At 39.7% G+C, this 27022-nt stretch overlaps 2 protein-coding genes across 3 annotated transcripts in view; one reads left to right on the forward strand and one right to left on the reverse strand.

Moving 5' to 3' along the window:
* On the forward strand, window positions 1-24310 carry fancl (FA complementation group L). Of its 2 annotated transcripts, none has more exons than XM_062995581.1 (14): window positions 1-378; window positions 1966-2024; window positions 2113-2173; window positions 2335-2391; window positions 2521-2618; window positions 6272-6368; window positions 8319-8387; window positions 14244-14394; window positions 14482-14565; window positions 17236-17281; window positions 19419-19500; window positions 21488-21604; window positions 23580-23651; window positions 23780-24310. In XM_062995581.1, exons 1-14 carry the CDS (start codon window positions 292-294, stop codon window positions 23813-23815), a joined length of 1116 nt encoding a protein of 371 aa, XP_062851651.1. In that variant the 5' UTR covers window positions 1-291; the 3' UTR covers window positions 23816-24310. The 2 variants fall into 2 exon arrangements, with proteins under 2 accessions (XP_062851651.1, XP_062851652.1); XM_062995582.1 differs by having other exon boundaries at window positions 2335-2358.
* Window positions 24291-27022, reverse strand: part of vrk2 (VRK serine/threonine kinase 2) — a 23412-nt gene continuing 20680 nt past the window's right edge. The window contains exons 11-12 of the mRNA XM_062995583.1: window positions 25816-25929; window positions 24291-24485 (exon numbers count right to left, since the gene is read on the reverse strand). Coding sequence (XP_062851653.1) covers window positions 24303-24485; window positions 25816-25929 — 297 coding nt within the window. The 3' untranslated portion in view covers window positions 24291-24302. The remainder of the gene's footprint in view (window positions 24486-25815; window positions 25930-27022) is intronic.

The raw sequence follows: 27022 nt of genomic DNA on the forward strand, positions 1-27022 counted from the left end.
ACGCTGCTGTAACTTATCGCTTCCGCACAGACTCGTTCAGTAAACGTTCACACCTGGTCGTAAACCAGTGTAAATGTTTTAGTTTTACTTTATACTCACAGTTTATTATTATTATGATTAGAGAAGTTGCTTTAGCTCTCTAGTGGATGGAAGTGTCAGGAGTCGTCAGCCTGTTAGCTTAGCACAATGTGAGATAGCCGGTCACAGCAGTAGCTGCGTGTTTAGCAAGCTAGCGTTAACATTTAATAATTAATAATAATAGGACAACGTTTGTGAATCTTTGTTGTCACCATGGCTGATAGTTTGTTTAAAGTAAGTCCGTTACTAGTTGCACTTGATAAGGAGAAAACTATTTACGACGGTTTCATCTCAGTACAGGTAAGTTACATTGTAGTTATATTCAAGTGGTTCCTAGTGAAGTAAACTTTCCATTTTAATGATCTTTCTGTTATCTTTTTTTAATAACTTTTCTATATTTTTCCTAAATAATTGGAACACAAACATGACTTTGCTGATTTAAAACTATATTACTTTGAGTTTTTTTAAATGTACTGGAGCAAAAAACACTATATAAACAAAAGTATTGGGACTTACCTCCTAATTTTCAATTCAGTTGTAATAAATCAGTTATATAAACGACTTTTCAGACTTTGCAGCAACAGTTTAGGGAAGGTCCTGTCTTGTTCCAGCATGACTGTGCCCCTGAGAAGTTTAATAAAACTCCAGTGGCCTGCACAGAGCCCTAATCTTAGCCCCATTAAACAGCTTTGGGATGAATTGGAATGTCAATTGAGGCTTTCTTGACCAACATCAGTGCCCAGCCTTACAAATGCTCTTTTTTCTATTTTATTTATGCATTTTCCCCCATTTTCTTCCCCGGGATCCCTGATTGCAGTCGGAGTGTGTATATTGCTGCTCACGTCTTTTCCGACCTGCACGCAGCCCTTAGCCGAACTCTTTTTTTACCCATGCACTCTGCACAGGTGCCTCTTAGTCTGCCAGTCAGGGTCCTTACACAGCGTTGGAAGACCCCACCCACATAGTCCCGTCATCCCGCCCTAGCAGAGATGTGTCTGCTGCAGGCACTGCCAATTATGCCCGCTAGATGACGCCCAGCCGGCCGGTGGCAACGCCGAGTTTCGAACCGAGGAGTTCAAAATCTCGGCGCTGGTGTGTTAGCGGCATATTCCGCTGCGCCACCTGGGTGCCCACAAATGCTCTTTTGACTAAATGGGCACAAATTCCCACATACATAGTTTTTAAGTGACTGTTGTTACAGCTGAGAAGGTCACTATTTTAATGAGATGTCCACCAAGGTCATGGTCAGGTGTCCAAACACTTTTGATCATATAGTGTATGTACATACAGCAGATTAGATTATTATTGATTCTTTTTGGTGATGTAGAAAGATCTATACTGTCATTAGACTTGACATGGCCTCCTCATTCCTAGTTAGGAATTATTATTGATTATAAATGGCAAGTTGACCTGCATAAAAGTCACCAACTATAGTCAAGAGGTCCTGCTACAAAGTGAAATGTCATTGAACTTTCTAAACTACAAATCACACTTTTTCTATATCATTATTATTATTAATCACCCTCCTTTCTATTTTTCTATCCCCAATTCTATAAGTTATTTCGAATTCCTAACTGCTACATTGCTGCTGCTTGCACCACCCAATAACTAACATCCGAGAGCCGTAGACTAGCCTCTGACATGGGCACAGTGCATACAATTTGCCAGTGGTGGTCACTTTCTTGCCCTGTTAGCACTCACTATTATTATTTACAGTCTACTGCTATAGATTTTACTTAGCAAAATGTTGCCTTATGGGCAGAACAAGCCTTTTCAAGATTGTAGAATATATCCTTGTGCAATTTGTTGTTGTGTTAATGGCTTTGGGTGACATTTTCTGGGGAATTTGACTATCTGTAATAGTAAGAATATTTTATTGTTTGACAGGAAAAGGACTTCAGGTTAAGAATAACTTTGCCTCCAGATCATCAGCTGAAACAGGCAAAGTATGAATGATAATGTTGAATCGAATTAAGTTTTATAAGATTGCTACTACTGCTTTTCTGGTTCCGTTACAAGGATTTTACTTTGCAGATTGCACTGTTCCTGGGAGATGAAACAACTGCTGAAAAATTATCAGCACATTTTAAAACAGGTAAGTGCTTAGTACTAGAATGCGTATCTGTTGGTTTTTCTGTAGTCACAGTCCCTTTGTTTACCTGTAAAGTCCACATATCTGCTACATTTAGACTCATTTAGTCTCACGAATAAACTGAATATTGTATATTGTATTTATTTTGTTCTTTTTATTTACAGAGGTTGCAACATTCTTCAGATTTGGTTAGTTTTATTTTGGAGCTGAGGACAATACTGGTAATGTTTTAAATAACATTCTATATTTATGTTAATCATGTAGATTTGTAATGCATAGATTTCAAATAGGCTCCATGTTTGTAGCACTGCATATTAAAAGATTTTGTCGGTTTGTTTTACCTTTGGCAGGAAGTGGCATTAAAGAACCAGGCGGGATGGCAGTCTTTCCCACCACCTCAGTTTTATTCCAGGCTTATTACTGAGATTGACAGTCTTGGATGGGATATGTATGTTAATTTCATAATTTTCTGCTTTTATTATCAGCTCAAACACTTTTAAAAACAAACAGATAGTTGCATGACTGGACACTCACAACTGGTTACTTTCTCTTTTTTTGTAAATTTTTGCTGTAGTATATGTTTGCACCACCCATTAGTGTTTGAATTTACCCAATTAACTGCATTAATATAAAAGGAATTGAAAACAAGTAAAAGTTAAAGTTTAGTAGTTGAGTTTTTCTAGTTTATTATCAGCAGCCTACTCGGTCACTTCTCTACTGAGCAAGAACCATTAAACCGATGACCCAGAAACAAACCTCATACTTACCCCATACATCATTTCTCTTTTATTTCTATTAGCTACAGTGTAAATGGTTTCTCACCAGTCACAGCCAGCATACTACACACTGTCAGATATCAGAAGTTATGTTCATGTCTTGTGGAAATCTGACACGGCCACTCTGTAAAACTCATAAAAATCATGTGTGCCCATATAACGTATTTTGCCTTTGGCCAGGACTAAATCAGTGTACGGAATGCTAAAACTGTCTGAAAAATGTGTTGTGTACAACCTTTTTAAATCAAAACATTTCAAGGCCCTGATGATGGTTCTGATAATGTGAATTCCCTGTAACGTGGGCTAGACACGAGTCTACCATTGCTGTGATCTGGGTTTAAATAGCAGAGCTATTCCTACAATGGATTGGTACCCTGTTCAGGGTATTCCTGACTTTCACAGGCTGGGCTTGCTGTAATCCTGACCAAGAAAAAAGCTGTTAATAAAAATGATATGAAAAATAAAATGAAACAAGCTGCCATTTGGAAGGTGTTATATAAAATAATGTTTATATTAAAATGTTTTGTTAATTCTAATATTATGTTAACTATATTTGGTATAAGATTGGTTAGGCTTTGTAGGGAATTTGAGTTTTTACAAATGTAGGTTAGTCTGTATTCCTAGACCCTGACTTAACCACTAGCAGTTCATGGGATAACCTCATTGTAGCAGAATCTAAGCAGCTATTATGATAGCATATGTATGTTCTTTTTTACTTGCCACTCTGGACTTCCCATTTTTGACCGCTACTGAATGTGATCTGATTGTAATACACTCACAATGGGACTTGAGTACATGTACTCTTTGCTATGTACGTCAAGTAAAATCTTAATCCAAATCTGAAAACCAAAAACACTTCTTAATCCAATGTGTACACAGAGTCTAAATGAAAGGTAAAAATTTGGTTTTGCCTACATACAATTGCAATAGGAAATATTCAACTCCCAAAGAATTTAGAATATATTTCTATTTATTACTAAATTTTGGTATGATTTTAAAAGAGCAATTAAAGTAAAAAGCTATCAAATATTAATGAGCTGGAAGCTTTTGTACAAGAAGAATGGGTGAAGATTCCACAGGAGGCATCAGAATATTGTTAGCAATTCCGAAATGGACATTCCAACAAAGGCTGGGGATTAAATAATACATTTTTTCTTGACTAGATTTTAACTTAAAATTGCTGTTATGTATAAATAAATATTCATACTGAAACTACTTGCATATTTTTCTTAGATTTTATACACGTCACCATAATACTTTTTTAAGGTGAGGGGGTTTAATATTTCTAATTGTAACTGTAAAAGCCAGTAAATGGTTGTACGTTCATATGTCAGTCAGTAATTTAGTCAGAAATCTTACTTCTTTCTCTTAACAGTCAGAGATATAATTATGATATTAGTACATGCAAATTGGTCTATTTGGGAAGCCACTTTCAGGCTTAATGGAAAAAATGTTGAAGTTATAGGGGTAAGATGTGACAAGCTGCACCTTTTAGGCCTGAATTACATTTAGAAGTATTATATGGCAACTCTATCTGTAAATGCACTTGAGATTAATTAAGATCTTTAATTTGTATCAGTGCTAATAGCCTCAAGTCTGGCATGGCTGTGAACTCTGATTGGTTCAGGCAAAGTGGAAGTGCTGCAGAACCTGGTCATTTTAATGAGTTTTAGTTGCCTTGAAGAAGGCACATTAAATGTTAATTGCTGTAAAGATGGGGTCAGTTCTTTACTATCCTCAAAATAGCCCAAAAGTTTCAAGAATTAAGAAAAACCATCATCTCATCATGATGAGTTAAGGCAGTTAGATTCTTTTAAGTATGATGCAGTGTAGACTGTGCAGTAAGTGTATGAATTAGTGTCTAAAATGAACATGTGGTATACTAGCTATTTTTGGCAAGTTTGATTTGAGGAATCTGCTTATTTTTCTTTCTCTCTTTTGACATTTTTTGTACCAGGGTCATTGTGAGAGCTTGTCACAGCTTGTACATTTATAAAGAATAGAAATGGAGGCTTTCTTTGTAGTCTTTTAACACCCCGCTAGGATAATGACACCTGAAAATGTTTCCTATTGGCTATCCCTCTCGCCATCTACATCTAGCTACTACTTATATTTTAAAACACGATGGTGGCACCTGTGCAAATGGAATAACATTTACTGTTTTCAGCAGCCTGCCTTTTAAAGCCTGGTGCAACAATTTGTAACAGCAGCCTTGACAATATCACAGCTTATATTGTTAAATGACATTTTTTGGGGGCCTGATTTTACTGCTGTATGTTCGTCTGTGGCCTGTTTGTATGCACACACAAATGTTCCTCAATGTTTATGAGCTGGGCTGATTTCGTAGTTGCAAATGTAATGTTCTCATCAATCCTCACAGCAAGCCATCAAGCTGTCAAGCTGTTTCAATCATCTGAAGTGAATACCAGCAAGGCTTGATACTTGGCTTGGGGATCTCTGTGGAATGCAGAAGAGCAGAATGACACACTTGCTTGGAAAAGAATTTGTGTTTGGTGGACATTACCAAATTGTTTGAGGCATTGTGTTTCAAAGCATCGGCTCATGAAACTGAGTTTATTGGTTTATTCTTTTGCCAAATGAGAAGCAAACGCATTTCAAGAGTAAAGACATTCTGATTACATGTGCTGGTATGTTGAATGGTGCTATTAGTGAATGAGTTAATACAATTGTTTAATAACATACAGAATTGAAAATAAAAGAGAATTACATTTAACTCGGTGATACTTAGACATAAAATAACAATGAAATTACAGTAGCTTGCAGTATTCAAATAAACATGTAACAAACCACATACAGTTATAAGCAGAATTATTTTTTTTATAATTTATTATTATTATTTTACATTTTCTGCTAATGTTAATGTAGAGTTATTAACCTGGTCAGCTTCGTTCTAATAAGTATAGCTGCCACTTTGGATTTTGCTTCATGACGAGAAAGACTTTTAAATTGACTACAACCAGGAAAAGCAAAGAGAGGTGGCAAACCAGGAGCATTTCACATAGCTGATATGTACATCATCTCCAAATTTAAGAACTATCCAAGTCATGTAAATAAGGTTCAACTTAAACCTTTCAGAAGGCTGCGATTCCATTTTGATCTCAGAAGTGACAGTGTTACAACCCCAAGGTTAAAACACGGATAATTGGGTGATATAACATGGTCAAGTGTCTGTATACTTGTATTTCACCATATATTTCACTAAATGTATCTAGTCCTCTATCCTTCCATCCATCCCAACACTACACCCACACTACCAGAGATGCAGTTCCTGTTATTTGTGTGATTGTATTGACTTGTTTTGCAGGTTGCTTTTTATTGATACCGACTTCCACACACTTAAGCTGAAGGGTGAGGATTCCAGTCATCGCCAGCACGTCTGCACAGTCAAACTCAAGTCTAAGGTAGATAACATGGCACTTTGTTCTATCTCTGCTTAGTCTTGGCTTAACTTAAGAGTTTTAAGTGTGTATCTATTAAAATCTAAGCTAATTACAGAATATAGAGTCAAACACAAAACTATCCACAATCATAGTCTGGTAAATACTAATACATTTTACTTTATTTACAGTTAGAGATCTTTAAGTACATGGTCGTGAGGCTCTGTGCATGTAAGGTGTTTTACGCAGATGCAGAGCTGAGATTGTAACTTCCCTTTAAGCAGATAGGAGGTCAGATGTGCAGAGGCAGAGATAAAACCGTGAGTGATCTCTATAAAGTGATTACAGTGGCTGCAGCAGGAGCAGAAAATTAAGCTTTGCAAGATGTACTGTAGCTTCCAGTTGGAGTTCCTGTTGGAGATATTGAGAACATTGTTAAGGTGGATCTGGAGTGAAGCCATTATGGGGCAGAAGTGCCAGTGGCAGGTCGCTGGCACCATGCAGGGTTCTGATAATGTTCAGCACTGCATGAGGGACCTCGTACACTTACTTGTTTGTTGAGGCTTGAAAATAGCAGTGATGACCCTACTTTATCTGTTCATGCTCTGACCAGAGGGACTCCAGCACCTCCCTGTTTAAATGATTGGTATATAGCTAGATATGACAATTTGATATGACATTTCATGTCTTGGTTAAATATTGGTCAAGCTTTAATATTGACGACTCCTATCGACAGACACAGGCAGTAGAGTAATAGAGAAAGCATAGCATGATTTTCTGTGTTAAGGCTTACTCTAAGATTTGGCCACTGTCTGGTAAAAAGAAGTGGCTCGCAGCTTTGCACCTTTTAAATGAGGCCTGTGCTAGCCTGCTGCCCTCTCTGTCAATAAAGGGGTTGTGCAGGCAACAGGGATTGATGGTAAACATAGTAAAATGGTGACAAGAAAGACTTACAGCTGCTTTATTGCATTCGAGTCACTGCAGATGTGACTCAAATACACAAACATATTGATTATTCTCTCTTTTTTTAGTATGGAAACTAAAAGGACGTCAATCTCTCATCCGTACATGCTTCCTTATCTAGGCCGCTCTTCTTTTCTGAGGTTCTGATTGTTCATATAGTCAGAAACATAAGAGAACCCTGTTTAATTTCCTTATCATTTCACTTATGTATTGTTGAAATACATTGCACTATTCCTGTCTACATGAAGATATCCTTACAGTTTAGCCTTCATAGGTCCGTTAGAGCAGGGTTTTTCAAACCCGGGACGGCATGGTGGCTCAGTGGGTAGCACTGTCTCCTCACAGCAAGAAGGTCCTGGGTTTGATCCCCCGGGTGGGGCGGTCCAGGTCCTTTCTGTGTGGAGTTTGCATGTTCTCATTGTATCTGTGTGGATATCCTCTGGGTGCTCCGGTTTCCTCCCGCAGTCCAAAGACATACAAGTGAGGTGAACAGAAGATACAAAATTGTCCATGACTTGTGAACTGATGAATCTTGTGTAATGAATAACTATCGTTTGTCATGAGTGTGACCAACTGTGTAAAAACATGACATTAAAATCCTAATAAATCATATTTTTCAAACCCTGGGTCGTGACCCTTGGGTGGGTTGTGAGCCAAATAAAATGGGTCGCAGGGAACAATAGTAACAATTAAATAAACAGATTTTAGCTGGCACATAAAAAAGAAATGAACTTATACACTAACGCACTCTTGCGAAGACTTTACGTTACACCTTGTAAACCACAGTGGGACCAGATTGCCACCAATTGTATTCATAATAAAATTATTAAAATTAAGTATTTTGATTTGTGTTTTGTTTCGATGAATTTAATGCGTTTTGATGTGTTGCCTGGGTCACGGTAAAAATCATAGACAAAATGTGGGTCGCTTGAAATATTGTGCGTTAGAGGAAAATAAACAATAATGCTGTTGATCTATTTACTTATTTTCTTTTCTTTTTTCTTTTTTTAGTACCCAGCTGAAGCTCCCGAATGCTCGGCTGACCTGCCCATCCCATTGGCCATCACATGGACTCCTCAGGTACGCTCGGCTTTGTTCACAAACAGGATCCCTAAGATGCGTCGGCTTTTGATTTGTTGCGGCGAGGCTCCAGCTCCGCAGCCTAGCCGCACCCCTCCGAATTCTACAGAGACTTTTCTAATTGGCCTCTTTCTACTCAACAATGCCAGCACAATGGTGCTAATTACTACAAGGTTGGCATTTGAAGACACGTTTGTGTCAGTGATGAAAGGTGTTTCCTCCAGCAGTATTGCTTTGTTCTTGAAGTTACAGCTCTCAGTGGCTTAAAGTGTGCCAGACGAAACGAGAGGACCGTGATTAGATGAGGGATTAAAAACAAATAAAACATCCGCGTATCCAAAAAGAGAACGTGTAGCAATCAACTTTCTGTTTCTTTTTATGAGACTGATTAAACAGAGGAAGGAAATGAAATGGATTGTCATCCTCACACTCGTAATCAGGTTTTATAATCAGGCAGTACGTGTGGGTCCTGCAGTATTGTAGTTTGTGTGAAGCTTAGAGAGCGTTTGCTGGCTGGATGCTGCTGCTCAGTGTACAGCATGGCATTGGTACACGGTTCTGACAGAGAAGTCCAGCTCAGCACCTTCTGCTCGGTGCTGCCCTGCTGTGATGCTGAAGTCTTGATGTATCCCCTCTGTTCGGTGAAAAAGGAAAATCTTCCCATCTAGCTGTCAGGCTAAGTTAAATGAATGATCATACTGTGTGTTTTTGCGAGACCGTAATGTGTGTCTATGATAGATATACGGGAGTGCTCAGAGGATTTGGCTCTTCTGGGTATCCTGCATGGTGGCAGCCACAGCAGTGCAGGTGTGGCTCTGCAGGAACTCGGCTCAGTCAGCCACCCTGCCATTAACGTGCAGACTTATTAATCAGACCTATCAAAGCTGAGTGCACACAAAATGTGCTGGAATCGTGAACATGATCTTTAAGTATATCACAAAAAATAGACCAACAATTTCCCCTAAACTCATTATTCCTTTATTATTATTATTATTATTATTATTATGTCTGGGGGGAGGGGGGGTCCTGCCTGGACATAGCTAGTCATGTCTGTACGTAAACAATATCACTGCTGGAAATTCGAACCCTGGAACCCAGCAGTAATGAGTAGTGGCACTGTTATTATAATTGTTATTATTATTAATATCATTATGGTTGAGGGGGAATGCCTCTGCCATATTCCACTCATATACCCAGTCATCTCTGTATGTAAACAATATCATTGCTGGGGATTCGAACCCTGGGTTTAGTCACTTGCTTTCAGTCACTGTACAGTGGTTAGTAAAAACAATGAAATTATGATATGATATGATAATGATATATAACTGTTGTTGTTAAAACATATTTGTTTAGCACCCAGGTGGCTCAGCGGGATGTTCCGCTAGCACACCAGCGCCAAGATTCTCAACTCCTCGGCTTGAGACTCAGGGTTGCCACCGGTCGGCTGGGCGCCATCTAGCAGGCATAATCGGCAGTGCCTGCGGCAGACACTAATTGCCTACCGTGTCTGCTAGGGTGGGATGACCAGACTATGTGGGTGGGGTCTTCTAATGCTGTGCAATGACCCTGGTTAGCAGATAAAGGAGCCTGTGCAGAGTGCATGGGTGAAAAGAAAGTGACGGCTAAGGGCTCTTCAAGGGTCCCAGCAGTGGAAGACAAATTGACTACGCTAAATCAGGAGAAAAATGAGAGAAAATGCATACATAAATAGAAAAAAAATATATAGTTGTTTACTATTTCTTCAGTATTACTTCTCTCACAGTACTGAGTGAAGCAGATCTTCTTAGCCTCTTTGGCTAGGAACACTTTTTTAAGGATTTAACATTTTTTCTTAGTGCATTTACAACAGTTTTCTGAAGTACTCCTGAACCCATGTGGTTATATTTATTACAGTAGCCTGACAGTTTCTCATGCAATGTCATCTAAGGGCCTAATCATCATGCACATGATGCCCTAACCTTCTTATTACTCTGTTTTGCAGTATTAGATGTATTTAGTAGGGTCGCTGCTTAATTTCTCTCATGCTTCACCTTTATTACCTTTTTAAATCAGAATAATGAAAAACCTTTTAACATTTCAAAGTTTTATCTTCTTATACAATGTCCAAGTATAACTGATGTGTGAAGAACACTGTAGCCAATGGTTACGAGCCAAGACCTTTCTAAAAACAGTTCAAGACAATTAAAAGAATAATTCAGATCTCTGCTTTCTCCTCTAAGCTGAATTTAGCAAATCTGCAAGAGGAAAAATATGTCATGTTCATAGCAGCACATATACAAGTTCTTTGTTTTAGCTTAGTCTTGCTTTTGTAAGGTTTGAAGAAGACTCATTAAGGGTTTGAGAAGAGTTCTCATCTCTTTTCTATCTTACTTATCTATTCACGCATGCTTGTTTTCTTTATTACTGACTTGATGAATATGCATTGTTGACCATTACACACAAAGACTTAATTGGAATAGTTAACAGTGCGGCGAGCAGATTCACCTCATGAAACATATCTATTGTGCCTTTCTGTGTTTTAGGCTTTTTTCCAGTAAAACTTCAATTACAAAAGACGTTTTTACCCAGACCATATATTCATTTAAAAGCATAACTGTAATCGTGCAACTGGCATTAATTTGAAAGTAATTGCGAAGGGTTTTGCACCTGTGCAATGCTAAATTGTGTGCACTCTGCTGGCATAGTGACCCATCATTTCTGGTTCATTTTCTCTCAGTGCCAGGATGCTTTTCTTTTCTTGTGTGGCTCACTTGCAGCAATGTGCTCTGCCAGCATCTCTATCCTTTATCTTAACTTACACCAAGTCATTATTCTCTGTTAACGTAAAGTCAGTATTATTTGTCTGACATATTTATTGGTGTGTTTGGTGTGTGTTATTTTTAATCTTTAATCTTTTCATGTGTGTGGAGGTGGGATGTTTAAATCTGTCTCACTTAACATGAAGTCACTAAGCTTTCAGTTTGTTTTGCCCAATTACATGCTTTACCCAGACTGTATTCATTTTCCCTCCCTGTAATTTAACATGTATAGACATGTGTCTGAGAATCACGGACACAATCAACACAAGCTCAGAATTATGGGACAAAAGAGAAAGTGTTGCATGAAATTGTGTCCCAAAATATGGCTCTATCTCTTTTTGAAAATCGTCCTAAATTGGCAGCTTTTTGTGGTCAGATGAATAACAAAGGAGCAAAATGAGGCTCCTGATAAGTAAGATTTATCATTTACCCTTCACTTATGTTTACAATTGTCAGATTGCTATTGTTTCTCTTAATGTTTGTCCATTTAAAATCTAGTATATTTTTATTGAGAATTAGACAGTCACTCCTGCTCTGATGTGCTTATGTGTGTAACTAAATTATCATTTTAAACATATCCATGCACAAAGTTATTCATTCTTATATAATTTAGGTTTGTAACGGAAAACAGCCATACATAGACACGAACGCATATTAAATATTATGTTGTACTAACCACACTAATAATACAATTTCACTGAAACAAATTTAAACTGTTTACGTCAACAGGTTTTTGCATTCCTAGTCTTAATCTGTAGTTGTTGTTAGTTGCTGTTTAGTGACACTGCATATTACACATGTGGATCTGTAATACTATTTATTTATACAAATGATGTGGCTATTTTAATAATACTAATAAAAGTTTCATTTTTGTAGCTCCTTTCACATACCCAAGCACACATTACATGGAAAACATTACAGAGAAAACACATTGCTAACATAGCTAAAACATAAGAAGAATAATGCATAATAAATGCAGATTTTTGAAGGAAGAGATGGAGGAACAGTCGCAAAAAGATTGTGGAATAGGGTTCCAGAGTCTGGATCCTTTGAAACAGTCCTACAGATGCAAGTCTAAAACAGGGGACAGCTAAAACAGGCCCATGCCAGAGGGTCTAAGAGAACGGTAGAGACAGTAAAAGGGTGAAGAAATTCACTGAAGTAGGCAGGGGCGAGGCCACAAAACAGGACAAAATTCATAATGATCTACTTAAAGAAATGCAAACTGACACTTTTAGAATAGCCCTCACAGTCTCGTGTCTTAAACATTATTAAAACATGCAACATGCACAACAGTCAAAGATACACCGATTAGGCATAACATTATGACCACCTTCCTAACTGACTGGTCTGCGACTATGCAGCCCCATATGCAACAAACTGTGATGCTCTGTGTATTCGGACACTTTTCTGTCAGAACCACCTTTAACTTCTTCAGCAGTTTGAGCTACAGTAGCTCGTCTGTTGGATCGGACCACACGGGCCAGCCTTTGCTCCCCACGTGCATCAATGAGCCTTGGCCGCCCATGACCCTGTCATTGGTTTACCACTGTTCCCTCCTTGGACCACTTTTGATAGATACTGACCACTGCAGACCGGGAACACCCCACAAGAGCTGCAGTTTTGGAGATGCTCTGACCCAGTCATCTAGCCATCACAATTTGGTCCTTGTCAAACTCCTTCAAATCCTCACGCTTGTCCATTTTTTTCTGCTTCTAACATCAACTTTGAGGATAAAATGTTCACTTGCTGCCGAATATGCCGACCTGTCAGTGGTCATAATGTTATGCCTGGTCGGTGTATATACTTGTGTACAACTGGATCCTAGTCTACATGTACTTTTAAAGGAAAGGAAGTGCACTACCCAAACAACTTACTTGTGTGGTCAAAAGGTTATTTGGGAGCTTTTAATATCCACACTGAAGCTGAATCTTTGGTATTGTACTGCTGTCTGTTTTGTGGACCTAAAACAGGTCCAAAAGGTGTAACATGGCAAACATTGAGGCAAAACATTCCTAGGTTTCATGAACACAGTATCTCAGTGTAGATAAATGGAATAGTGGAACTCAGGTGACAGTAGACCAACATGTTGATGAATGACAGTTAAACACAGATTAAAATAGTTTCAGAATATCAGCAGTTGGGTGGTAGTTTTGTAGTATTGCTGTTCTGACTTCACTCCCTGTCGAATCGTCTGAATGAGAACATTTGTTTCATTTTTCCATTCTTGCAGAACAGCCTGCGCTCCAGTGGAGTCCAAAAAAAAGGGGTCTTAGTCTTTACTGGAAGGGATCTGGTGTCCAGACCGAAGCTCTCGGTGGGCTGAGATTAAAGACGGAAAAGGCACCGGGAGTGCGATTCTTAGAACAGATCGCCACGCTCGACCTGCGCTTACTCACATTGACAGCACAGAGTGAAGAAGAGCCAACCACCACCAGCTGTCAGTCAGCAGCTGTGATTTATGATCTGCTGTCCTTAAAGCGTTTGCTCTGCCTCACAGCTGAGAGCGCTCCACAGAAACAAGAGCCCAGCATGTTTGAGTATGGTAAAACCATAGAAAACGGCATTTTAGGTCTTTATACGGGCTGACTGTGGTGGGAAGTGATCAAAAGCGTTTGCTCAAATTCACTTGATTGCTGATGCGTGAGATATGTCCTTCCTTCTCCAGTCGGGATTATTATTTGTGGGTTTCGCATTTTGAGCTATAATCAGTGGTTTGTGAGACAAGTTGATGGAAAGCTGGAGTAACTTTAGAGATGTAGGATTTTCCTCCTTCATTTGGGTTAAAAGTTACTCTGTTCTTGAGTAAAATGTTTTAGAGTCCTTTGATAAGCCAGATTTTGTCTACAATACTCTGATTAGCCAGAACATTAAAACCATGTCCTTGTTTCTACACTCCATTTTATCAGCTCCACTTACCATAGAGAAGCACTTTGTAGTTCTACAATTACTGACTGTAGCCCATCTGTTTCTCTACATACCTTTTTAGCCTGCTTATTGTTTAGCATATTGTTGTCTCCACCAGTCTTGGTTATTCCATCCTCTCCGTTTCCTGCAGAGCACTCTAGCCCACATCCATAGCCAGTTCCTGCTGATTGTGGAGGCCTTGGCAGAATTCTGGGCTGTGATGGATGAAATAGATGAGCACACCTGGGTTCTGGAACCTGAAAAACCCTCTAGAGCAGACACTATGAGGAGGATTGCCATTGGTACAGTCATGCTATTTTTTATGTTTGTAAGTTGTTATAAAAAATCTGTGCCATATGACAGCAACCAAGCTGAATTTGTATCTTTAGGAAACAACGTTTCTATAAAGGTCGAGATCGACCCCAGACATCCTAAGATGTTGCCGGAGTGCTGTTTGCTTGGTGCTGAGCATGGTGAGTATATGGCTGTTGTTTTTATTGATTTAGTTTTGTTTTATAATTTTGATAATTATCCTGAGTTGTTTTCAAATAATGGCCAGTACATGTCACTGGAATTTTCCAACTTCTATTATAACTAAGGCCTTACCTAATTCTTGACCATAAAAATCATGTCATGGTGTGTAAAATAAGCCGTTTCCAGTGTAATATGCAATTTACTGTGAAATTCTAAATTTAATGTTTGTGTTTAGTGATTTAACACTTGTGGCGTTCAAGTGCCTCATGATTACTGGTTAATTTGCACTATGAGGTAGTTCCAGTAATCCTACCGCAATTTAGTTAACAATCGGTTAGTCAAAATGTCCAGGAGGTCGAAGTCTAAAGCAGCTAAAAACACGACTCGGGTAACTGCTAAGGTAGGCTGTGCTGTGTGTTGTAGCTTCAATTTATTCTATCATTCAATATTATTAGTGTAATTTAATGACTGGGGCGGCACGGTGGCTAAGTGGGTAGCACTGTCGCCTCACAGCAAGAAGGTCCTGGGTTCGATCCCCAGGTGGGGCGGTCTGGGTCCTTGCTGTGTGGAGTTTGCATGTTCTCCCCGTGTCTGCGTGGGTTTCCTCCCACAGTCCAAAAATGTGCAAGTGAGGTGAACTGGAGATACAAAATTGTCCAAGACTGTGTTTGATATAATCTTGTGAACTGATGAATCTTGTGTAATGAGTAACAACCGTTCCTGTCATGAATGTAACCAAAGTGTAAAACATGACGTCAAAATCCTAATAAACAAACAAACATCCTGTCTGCAATCAAATAAACGTCAAAGTAAATGTAAGAAATGTGTTTTTTATTATTTGCTTTTTCCATGCCGTCCCAACTTTTTTCTGATTTGGGGTTGTACATAAAGATACAAAAATACTCCTTAGTTAAATTTTTGCTGCTTTATGACTGTCGTGTAAGTTTCTGGGTAGAGTTTAAGTAAAAATTTGACATACATGACACCTCAAGGTAAGGTTTGTCATCTCTTGAGATTTTGATTGTGCAGCCACTACAAAAATAGTGATGAATGTACAACTGAGTGACGTTTGTTTCCATTAATTTCTCCGCATGTACCCAAATTTGTTCATTCAGTTTAAATAACATGTTTGTTTGAATGGCATTCCACATGAGTGTATATATAAAAAACTCCAAATGCATCAATTTTATCAGTTACTTTTCAATTGAGCTTTTTCTGAAATGTACATCCCGTGAGGGTTATATTACATTTAAAACAAAATTGCTGATACGGTCTGACAGGCTACAGCATGTCTGCAGTGTAACGTCCTTCCAGATTCCAGGAGAGATGTTCCTAGAACGGAGGTCAGTTTGCACTATTTAAGCTCGTGTGATTGTTTCTTTAAATCCGAGGTCATGCGTGGATGACAGTGGTGCACAGAACATATTGTTGGTTGCCTAGCAATGTTATTCATTGATATTAAATCCACATTTCGATAGGCAAAACGGTGGCAGACGCGGACCCTCCGAGCGAGGGGTCAGACAGAAATATTGCTTTTTGCGTTTACAAATGACAAACAGAGCGAGCGACTCGCATTCCTCATAGATTGATCTCTCGGGGTGAAGCTGCAATGATGAGCGCATTTTATGTGAATTATTTGAATATTTCCCTTGCTGTCAAAATGTTTGTCACAGTAGGACAGTACCGCTCTGCCGAGGCATTTCTAAAAGCTGAGAAAGATTAGTGGTAAGAAACGGTATTGTTGTGCGCTGTCGATCAGTGAACTACAAACAGGTGATGGGCAGTGAATGAATGATTAGGGGCAGTTAATTAAAACTGCTCTGGTACATTACCGGGTGAAGACAGGCCTTGCCTTGATATACTGCACTCCTTCAAGCTTGCTTACTAACTCTCTGCTTGATTGATGTTCATTGTAACAAACTAGAAATAATTAAAAACAAATAACTATTATACAGTATACACGGGCGAGCCAAAACATCAGGACTATTCACTTAATATGCTGTCAAAACAGGTCTGAAGGTGTCTTGGTATTTGGTATCAGGACATTATGTTGCAAGGTGGATCAGCTGTCCACATAACCTTAAATAAAACAGGATTCATCAGACCAGTCGATTTTCTTCTCTTGCTCTGATGTCCTGTTCTGATGCCTGTATGACCATGGTAGGTGCTTGTGACAGTGGACAGGAGTTGGCATTGGCAATTACACAGCCCTATACATAGATAGATTCATCTCATCACCAGTAAATTATCTGCAATTTGAACTACAGCAGATCTTCTGTCGGTCTGTCCCAGAAGCCATATGTTCACGTCCTGTGGCATCAACAAACCTTGGATGCCCAACAACCTGTGGGCAGTTTGTGGCTTGTCCCTGTTTGGGTCACTGACGTTGAGCATCCCTTGCTTTTTGGAGATTCTTCAACCCAGATATCAGGCCATAACAGTCTGGCTTTTATTAGTCACTAGTCATTAGTATTTTGCTGCATATATGCTGCATTCAGAACATGTACTACGAGGAGCTACCATCACATTCTCTGATGTGCACAACTGTTCCGGAGTCATTGCCAAGCACGTTTTTTAGAGGTGGTCTTAATGTTTTGGTTTATCAGTGGATTTTGTACATGGGGTTTTAAAGTAGTAGTAAAATAATTTATTTTGCTTGTACTTTGCAGTGGTAACCCCCCTGAGGAATAAGCTGAACGCTAACATGCATTTATGGTAAGTAGACTGTAATTACTCACTTCTTTGTCCTGATTGCAGATTTTCTTCACTGACAAAAAATACATAAGAAATGTTTTAATGCAGGGGTTCTCAACCTTTTATGCCCACTGACTTTATTGTAACAAAAGATTGTTGCCATTGCTTCTCCTTTTAACATTCTGTAAACATTCGGAAACTGGGGACACCAATTTCTTAATAAAATAGTTCTGCTGCCGAACAGTCCAGGATCTCTTATTGTATATTGTATAAAAATGCTGACACACATATTTGAAGTGCATATATACACTGATCAGCCATAACATTAAAACCACCTCCTTGTTTCTACACTCACTGTCCATTTTATCAGCTCCACTTACCATATAGAAGCACTTTCTAGTTCTACAATTACTGACTGTAGTCCATCTGTTTCTCTACATACTTTTTAGCCTGCTTTCACCCTGTTCCTCAATGGTCAGGACCACCACAGAGCAGGTGTTATTTAGGTGGTGGATCATTCTCAGCACTGCAGTGACACTGACATGGTGGTGGTGTGTTAGTGTGTGTTGTGCTGGTATGAGTGGATCAGACACAGCAGCGCTGCTGGAGTTTTTAAATACCGTGTCCACTCACTGTCCACTCTATTAAACACTCCTACCTAGTTGGTCCACCTTTTAAAGTCAGAGACGATCGCTCATCTATTGCTGCTGTTTGAGTTGGTCATCTTCTAGACCTTCATCAGTGGTCACAGGACGCTGCCCACGGGGCACTGTTGGCTAGATATTTTTGGTTGGTGGACTATTTTCAGTCCTGCAGTGACAGTGAGGTCTGAAATCTCCATCAGTGCTGCTGTGTCTGATCCACTCATACCAGCACAACACACACTAACACACCACCACCATGTCAGTGTCACTGCAGTGCTAAGAATCATCCACCACCTAAATAATACCTGCTCTGTGGTGGTCCTGACTATTGAAGAACAGGGTGAAAGCAGGTTAAAAAGGTATGTAGAGAAACAGATGGACTACAGTCAGTAATTGTAGACCTACAAAGCGCTCCTATATGGTAAGTGGAGCTGATAAAATGGACAGTGAGTGAGGAAACAAGGAGGTGGTTTTAATGTTATGGCTGATCAGTGTATATATTTCATATACCCTATGCTTCCAAACGTGTGTTGCATGAATCAATTAAGCAATTAAAAACATGCAATACATAAAACGCTGAGTTGACCTCTATTTTATATCAGGACAGCAATAGCGAATTGATCTAAGTCACTTGTACAGACGTCTTGACCAGACAGCAGAGTTTGCAAGAGTATAACAACAAAACTGTCGACCGCCCTTGCTCAGGCACAGCCAATTGAGCATGAGATGTCAGCAGTGTTCGTGTAGCATGTTAGAACAGCAGTCCCCAACCTTTTTTGCACCACGGACCGGTTTCATATAAGATATAATTTCATGGAGTGGCGGGGTGGGAAAACTTAAAATAAAATTATTCAATGCGCATAATAAAAACCCCTAAAGTGCATAACAATACTATACAATACTACTCACCAATGATGGAAAATCAGTGGGAACCAAACCCTGAGTTCATTTTTTGCTTAATTTTGCTAGCTTGTGGGCTTAATTTTTTGGTACCACATGACTGAAATAGGTACGTGTCAAACGCTTCAAGAGGAACAGACGGATTAAAAGAGAGTCTGTAATAAATGACCCGGTACTGGTCTGTGGCCCGGTGGTTGGGGACCACTGTGTTAGAATGCAAAAGTCAAGTCGATTTATTTGTATAGCACTTTTTACAGTAGACATTGTCTCAAAGCAACTTCACAGAATCCATTACCAACAGACCAAAAAACCCTGTTAAGCAAGCCAATGGCAACAGTGGCAAGGAAAAACTCCCTTTAATTACAGGAGGAAACCTTGAAAGGAACCAGCCTGAGCAGGGACCTCTATCCACCCGAGTGCCCTATAGTTTCAAAAACTTGGGAGTATCTATGTCAAGACACACTTAAGCTGTTCTGGTGGCTTGTAGTGACCCGACATCATTCACACATTTATTTTTCCCCTTTAATGTGTCTCACTAATCATTAAATCATTAAATTACTTCCACAACTCTGTTTACAAATAAATAATAAATGTCTCATTTTCCTTTCTCTCAGGAATCCTGCCTGCAGTGTCCTGCAAAATATGAAAGATGTTATGGAGATCGAATTCCCATCGCCTACCACCCACGAAAAATCTGTACGTTGCATATTTTCATGTCACACCATCACTTGTAATTAGTTGCACCGTTCAGTCACATTTGAGGTTTGTGAGATTTTTTTTTATTTTTCTGTAGAGGTGCATACAGAATTGCTGTAATTGGGTTGTTTACAGATAAGATCATTACAATAACAAAGGTGCTAGAATCTTCAGCACTATCAAGAGCTGTTTAATCATAGATCCACAAATTATCTTTTTCTCCCCGACGTACGCGTGTGACGGCTGGCGGGTTGAAAGGGCGCCGTGTTTATTCACAGCCCGCACCGCTGATTAATGCTTGGCCATCATTAACATTCTAAGGAGCGGAAAGTTTACTTGACCAGATGTTTAAATTTTACCTGCCATCCTTTTAATGGATTGCTTGGGAAAAAAAAAACCCTCTAATTATCAAAAAAGCAATATGCAAACACAGTGGAGTGGAGAGGAGAAGAGAAAAAAGGGAAAAATGAGGGGAAGATATATAAAAGCTCTCCAGACTCAGTTTGCCATCTTGCTAAGGAGGAGGATTCTGTGAAGTGGAGGTCAAGTGTACACATGGTTGATAAGCCCACCTGAGTCCTTTCACCCAGCGGAAACAAATATGAACCTCCATGCATTTACAGCCTGTCAGCAAGCAAGACAAGAGAAATGAGACAGAACGGAGCATAAGGAGATGTAGATTTTATATGGGTGGTGTTTTTTGATCATGTCTTAAACCTGAACAGCTATGAAAGAGACTAGAACAGGGGTGGGCAATTAAATTTTCCAAGGGGCCACATAAGAAACTGGGACTGTTGTGGAGTGGAGGGCCAGACCAATAAGGTGAACTTAATTCTGCTTAATATTAATTTTAGCTCTTTATAAAAAGCAGTAAATTGTACAGTTCTGATAATGTTACTGTTTAGATGTTACAATCAGAAAATGAGAAGTAGGCAGAGAAAAAACATCAACTAATTTCTCAAAAACAAATGTGAACAAAAATGTGCAGGTTTTTAAACTTTATACAAAGTTCTTTTGCTATTTAGTTTGGAGTCTAATAACCTCATTTGCTGTTTTTTCAGTCCTTTGTTATTGTTGGATATTCTTTTTAAAATCACAAAGCTGGTCCTGACTGCTTCAGTTCTGGATGTGTTAAAGTTCTCCAGTTCTGGATGTGTTAAACTTTATAAAAAGTCCTTGTTGCTTTTGCAGTTTAGTTAGCGAAGTTTCGGGTGTGACGCTCCGCATCGTTCATGTTCTTGTATTTCTCTGTTTAGTAGCGTAACAGCGATTTAAAGCCTAAATTGTGATCCTTATTAAACAGCTTTAAATCTGACTTAATAAATAAATACTTCAGAAGTCCATGTCTTGTTAAAAACTTGACCGTCAATCACATTCAGTTCTGTTTGCCGACACATTACGGTGAAGCTGGATACACTCATACACACGTAAAACAAAACTAATAGAAATGTAAAGACATAGCGCTCCTGTCAAAAACAATCCTGTTGTATTGCGTGTGTGATGTACATTTATTCACGTCCGATTTTTAATTGCCACTGACCTCATGTGGGCCAGGTCTGGACTAGAAGATGGAAACAATGGTTTTGGATGCTTTTCCGTCCAATCTTACTGTTAGATGCAGCTTAAAGTCACGACACAGACGTCTTTTCTATAGACATAGATCAGGAGAGGAAGAACTCCATGAATCCCGTATGGGGAAAACGCTCAGACGAGAGACAAAATCAGAGTTGTCTGGAATAGGCTTAACGTTTAGTTAGAGGAAGTGAGAGGAAAAAGGACATTCAAAACAGCAACTACACCAGATCAGAACAGCTCTGTGGTTAGCTTTATCTGCAGAAACAGACTGTAAAATGGTATGCCCAGCTTAACGGTCGAAAAGTCCAGCACCATATGCATATGGACACTTAAAATATCTAACACTTAGATTTTGTTGTCAAATAGCTTTAATATGACCTTTGTTATTAATATGATCGTTGTTTGAATTTAGAGTTTCAGTATGGAGTGCGGCATTTGCTATTCCTATCGGCTGGACTCTGCCATTCCAGATCAGGTGTGCAATGACCCACGCTGCGGCCAGCCGTTTCACCAGGCCTGTCTCTATGAGGTGAATACACTGAATGTTTTACACACTTTGGTTACGTTCATGACAGAAATGGTAGATACTCATTACACAAGATTTATCAGTTCAAGATTAATGTCAAACACAGTCATGGACAATTTTGTATCTCCAATTCACCTCGTCACTTGTACGTCTTTGAACTGTGGGAGGAAACCCACGGGGAGAACATGCAAACTCCACACAGAAAGGACCTGGACTACTCCACCTGGAAATCAAACCCAGGACTTTCTTGCTGTGAGGCGACAGTGCTACCCACCGTGCCACCCTTACTTACTAATTAAAAAATAAAACATATTACTGAAATACACACACCAAAACTTATTGCAAAAAATATGTGTTTTTTTTATTTTGCAAACGAATTGTACATTTCTAAAAAAACACAATTAATATAAAGCGTCAACAAAGCGAGTGCATTATAAGCTTGATAAGAAGGCACTTGTAAAACACAGGTCCAGACTGACGTTTAAATTCCTCCTCCTGTTATAGACACACCCAAATTACCCTTTCAGCCCACGTAATGTTTAATGTTCACAAATGACAACATGTCAGACTCCATTGCTTAATGCTTAGCATCTTAAAACACTGTTGTGGGGGGAATCACAATGCTATAGTTCAACTACTCACTCGCTCTCTTAACCGCTTATCCAATTAGGCTCGCAGGGGGTGTGTGCTGGAGCCTGTCCCATCTTTTCAATAGGCGCAAGGCACACAGTAACACCCTGGGCGGTGTGCCAGTCCATCGCAGGGCAGACACACATACACACACCCATTCACCTATAGAGTGACTGCATGTTTTTGGACTGTGGGAGGAAACCCATGCAGACACGGGGAGAACATGCAAACTCCACACAGAAATGACCCGGACCACCCCGCCTGGGGATCGAACCCAGGTCCTTCTTGCTGTGACGCGACAGTGCTACCCACCGTGCCACCCTATAGTTTAACTAGTACAGCCAAAATTCTCTCCCATGCAACGTGTAAACCACAAAGTGTAATCGCAAATAACTGACACAAAACTCAAAGCAGCTTTTTAATTCAGGCTTTTGTTAATCAACCAATAAAATACATTTATACCTGTTGCAGCAATGTCATTTTGTTCATCTGCCCTTTAATCTAATACTTCTAAAACTTTAAAAACATAAATGTTTAAGTTGAGGGTGCCGGCAGACCCCCGGTATCTCCTCTTATTAACACTGCTTAAGATTACGGTCAACAAATGAGCATTTTATATAACTTTACATCTCAAATTAGTTTTATTAATTAATAATACTGCATATTATCAGAGAAAATATGTATGATATAAAGTGATCAGCCATAACATTAAAACCACCTCCTTGTTTCTACACTCACTGTCTCTTTTATTAGCTCCACTTACCATATAGAAGCACTTTGCATTTCTACAATTACTGACTGTAGTCCATCTGTTTCTCTACATACCTTTTTAGCCTGCTTTCACCCTGTTCTTCAATGGTCAGGACCCCCACAGGACCACCACAGATCAGGTATTATTTGGGTGGTGGATCATTCTCAGCCCTGCAGTGACACTGAGTTTTTAAATACCGTGTCCACTCACTGTCCACTATATTAGACACTCCTACTTAGTTGATCCACCTTGTAGATGTAAAGTCAGAGACGATCGCTCATCTATTGCTGCTGTTTGAGTTGTCACCATGTCGGTGTCACTGCAGTGCTGAGAATGATCCACCACCTAAACAATACCTGCTCTGTGGTGGTCCTGACCATTGAAGAACGGCATGACAGGGGGCTAACAAAGCATGTAGAGAAACAGATAAACTAGTCAGTAATTGTAGAATTACAAAGTGCTTCTATATGGTAAGTGGAGCTGATAAAATGGACAGTGAGTGTAGAAACAAGGAGGTGGTGTTAATGTTATGGCTGATCAGTGTACTCTAAGAATTGTGTTTCTATTAAAAAACTAAACATGATTCTTGTATCTCAGTGGCTGAGAGGTTTGCCCAGCAGTCGCCAGAGCTTTAACACCGTGTTTGGAGAATGTCCTTACTGCAGCAAGGTATTACTTCTTGACACATGACTTCTCATGATCTACTGTTTGTCATAAATCTGCCATGAAAATACAATACAAACTGTGTAATACAGATTTTTAAATGTGACTTAAACATCTTAAAAACTTTTTTTCAGCCAATCACAGTGAAAATGGCCGTACAAAAACCATGATCACCTCGCTACAAAGACTTCATTTTACTGCTACATGTTTAGATTTGAAACTAAACATTGTGTATTAAAAGTTCATTAAAACCAACCAGAACAAGACCAATGATGTGACAACGATGCCGACATACATTCTAAAGCTCCGCTGCATATCAGGCTTGTTTTTCAAGTTTTCTTTATTGTCCTCCTCCTCCTCCCAGTGTCTGTAGTCCCAGAAATCCTCCTCCTCCTCCTCATCACTAGCTCTTGCACAGTGGTCTTCCGGGCTGAACCTGTAGTAAAGTTGACTTTGTTGATTCTTCATGGACTGTCGGGCTTCTGTTCTCTTCGGCCTGTATACTGGAGCTGACTTTTTCAGCAAGATAAAGACACAGCATGTGTTGCATTTTTCCATGACAGAGATACTTGGCTGGTGTTGTATTAATCTGGCCCAAATGACCACATAAATATACATTCCAAATGTGCAATTCTTCCAAATTAATAAAACTTATTTTCATACTTGTTCACGTCTCTGCCTCCGTTTTTGGCCCTCTCGTGTTTTGGGATGGACTCTTGGAGGCAAGGGGTTAACATCCTCGTTAACATCCTCATCTTCATCCTCATCATCTTCACAGTAATGGACCACAGGCCTAGTTCTTGCACGTGTGTTAGCTGCTAAATTACTCTTATGTGGTTTCTATTAAAAAAATAATAAATAATAATAAAATGTATTGCTCTGTTTACATACAATCCTAATCTAAACAAATGAAACTAATCACACTATAATGCTTCCATGTTTACTTTTCGCCTTATGATGCCTGTCAGCATTCTTAGCTTTTAGGATCTTTGCTTAGCTAGGGTTGCCAGGTTTTAGCAATAACAAAATTGTTTGATTTTATGTATTTATGATAATTTCATACACCAGTTAGCAACAGATGTGGGCGGCACAGCTAAGTGGGTAGCACTGTCGCCTCACAGCAAGAAGGTCCTGGGTTCAATCCCCAGGTGGGGCGGTCCTGGTCCTTTCTGTGGGGAGATTGCATGTTCTCCCCGTGTCCGCATGGGTTTCCTGCGGGTGCTCCGGTTTCCTCCCACAGTCCAAAAACATGTAGCAAGGCTAATTGGAGACACTGCATTGTCCTATAGTTACCTAGCCGCTAGGATGCATAAACCAGTGCAGTGTAGTGCCGGTCCCAAGCCCGGATAAATAGGGAGGGTTGTGTCAGGAAGGGCATCCGGCGTAAAAACTTAAAAAGGGTGTTCACATACTTTTAAGTGTATTTACATTTTCAGCATTTAGCAGACACCTTTATCAGAATACACAGCGCATCACAGTTGCAGGGCTGTTCTGGCAGCAAAAGGGGGACCAACGCAATATTAGAAAGGTGGTCATAATGTTATGTCTGATGGGTGTATGTGCATACTTTTAATACTGTCAATTACATTTAACCAACATGTATATAAGTGTATGTGTATATATATATATATATATTCTAATCAGCCATAACATTAAAACCAGTTCCTTGTTTCTACACTCACTGTCCATTTTATCAGCTCCACTTACCATATAGAAGCACTTTGTAGTTCTGCAATTACTGACTGTAGTCCATCTGTTTCTCTGCATGCTTTTTTAGCCTGCTTTCACCCTGTTCTTCAATGGTCAGGACCCCCACAGAGCAGGTATTATTTAGGTCAGACCTGGGCATTGTACTGCGCTGCTGTGTCTCATCCACTCATACCAGCACAACACACACTAACACACCACCACCATGTCAGTGTCACTGCAGTGCTGAGAATGATCCACCACCTAAATAATACCTGCTCTGTGGGGGTCCTGACCATTGAAGAACAGCATGAAAGGGGGCTAACAAAGCATGCAGAGAAACGGATGGACTACAGTCAGTAATTGTAGAACTACAAAGTGCTTCTATATGGTAAGTGGAGCTGATAAAGTGGACAATGTGTGTAGGAACAAGGAACTGGTTTTAATGTTATGGCTAATCGGTGTATTTGTGTGTGTCCCTTACTTGCTCTTGTGCTTTTGACTTCCCTCTCGTTCCGCAGCCCGTTTTTGCAAAGCCTTTATCTTCATCCTCAGTCACAGGAACTGATCTCGCTGATGGCCATGCCTGACCCGAGTTCTTTTAAGGAGAACAGTGAAAAACATGATTTAGAGAAATTCAGGAGTTTGTTTGGAGCTTCAGAGAAACGGGCCGTCTGGAAGCTGATAACTCAGCATGTGCATAATCCTGTACAATCACTCTCCTCACTCTCCTCACTTCTCTCTACCTGACCCGGATCCTGAGAGTAAAGCACTTCTCCTGATTAATGACACCCACAGCTCTCCCTAAGGTGGCAACACTCCAAACTAAATTTGGCCACAGATCACTGCTGGGGTCAGGTGTAGGCAAAATAAACTCCAGAAGTGTTGGAGTGGTGTTGGGAGCGGTAAACCTCTCTGAACCAGAAGAGGTGAGATACATGGGTGACATTGATGGTGTTGTTTTTACATTTTATTCAAAGGAATTAGAGCTTGACCTTAGAAGAAGATGGAACAAAAACACTGAGAAAATATGACTGCAAAGAAAAAAGAGGGATTCAAACCTTAATGCCCGTAGTGTTCACACTAAGCTTTTCCATCTGTGCTGGTGTTTGGGCCAAGGTCAGTCATTCACTGTCTTTAGAATTTTTTTGTGAGGTTTCACTATGTGAACTGTGTGTGTTGTGGGTGAACAATGCAGTGGAGTTTAAAAGCCAGAAATCAGATTCTCCAACTTTTAAGAATGATAGAATGACAGGCATAAGAAATTGGTGCCATCCTAAATTAAAAATATTCTGTAAATGTGGCACATCACTTGGTTACTTTCCACCACTGACAGAAAGTGCTTGAATACATATCAAACCTAGAAGACAATGAGTGAGCAGGGAGGCTATTTATGTTTATTTTCCAGTACGGTAGATTTTTAAATCTGTCATCCTGCATTTATTCTTATTTATTTATTCTTTCCATTGTCAAGTGACCCGTACTGTACCCAAGTTAAATTTGGTCACCATGCCGCTCAGGTGGCGCAGCGGTAAAAACACACACTGGAACCAGAGTATTTCGGCTCTGCCTGCCGGCTAGGCTGAGCAGCCACATGAACAACGATTGGCCTGTTGTTCAGCTATGGCCTTTCATAACTAATGCAATTGCGACCTCTGCTGGCTGATTGATGGCGTCTGCACAGAGATGAG

This window comes from Trichomycterus rosablanca, chromosome 5 (genome assembly GCF_030014385.1).
Source record: "Trichomycterus rosablanca isolate fTriRos1 chromosome 5, fTriRos1.hap1, whole genome shotgun sequence".
Lineage (NCBI taxonomy): Eukaryota > Metazoa > Chordata > Actinopteri > Siluriformes > Trichomycteridae > Trichomycterus > Trichomycterus rosablanca.

Excerpts from the sequence above, each read along its gene's own strand:
- fancl (XM_062995581.1), top strand. The coding sequence starts at position 292 with ATGGCTGATAGTTTGTTTAAAGTAAGTCCGTTACTAGTTGCACTTGAT. Across the intron at positions 379-1,965 it reads ACGGTTTCATCTCAGTACAG|GAAAAGGACTTCAGGTTAAG; the intron begins GTAAGTTACATT and ends ATTGTTTGACAG. Across the intron at positions 17,282-19,418 it reads AACGCTAACATGCATTTATG|GAATCCTGCCTGCAGTGTCC; the intron begins GTAAGTAGACTG and ends CCTTTCTCTCAG.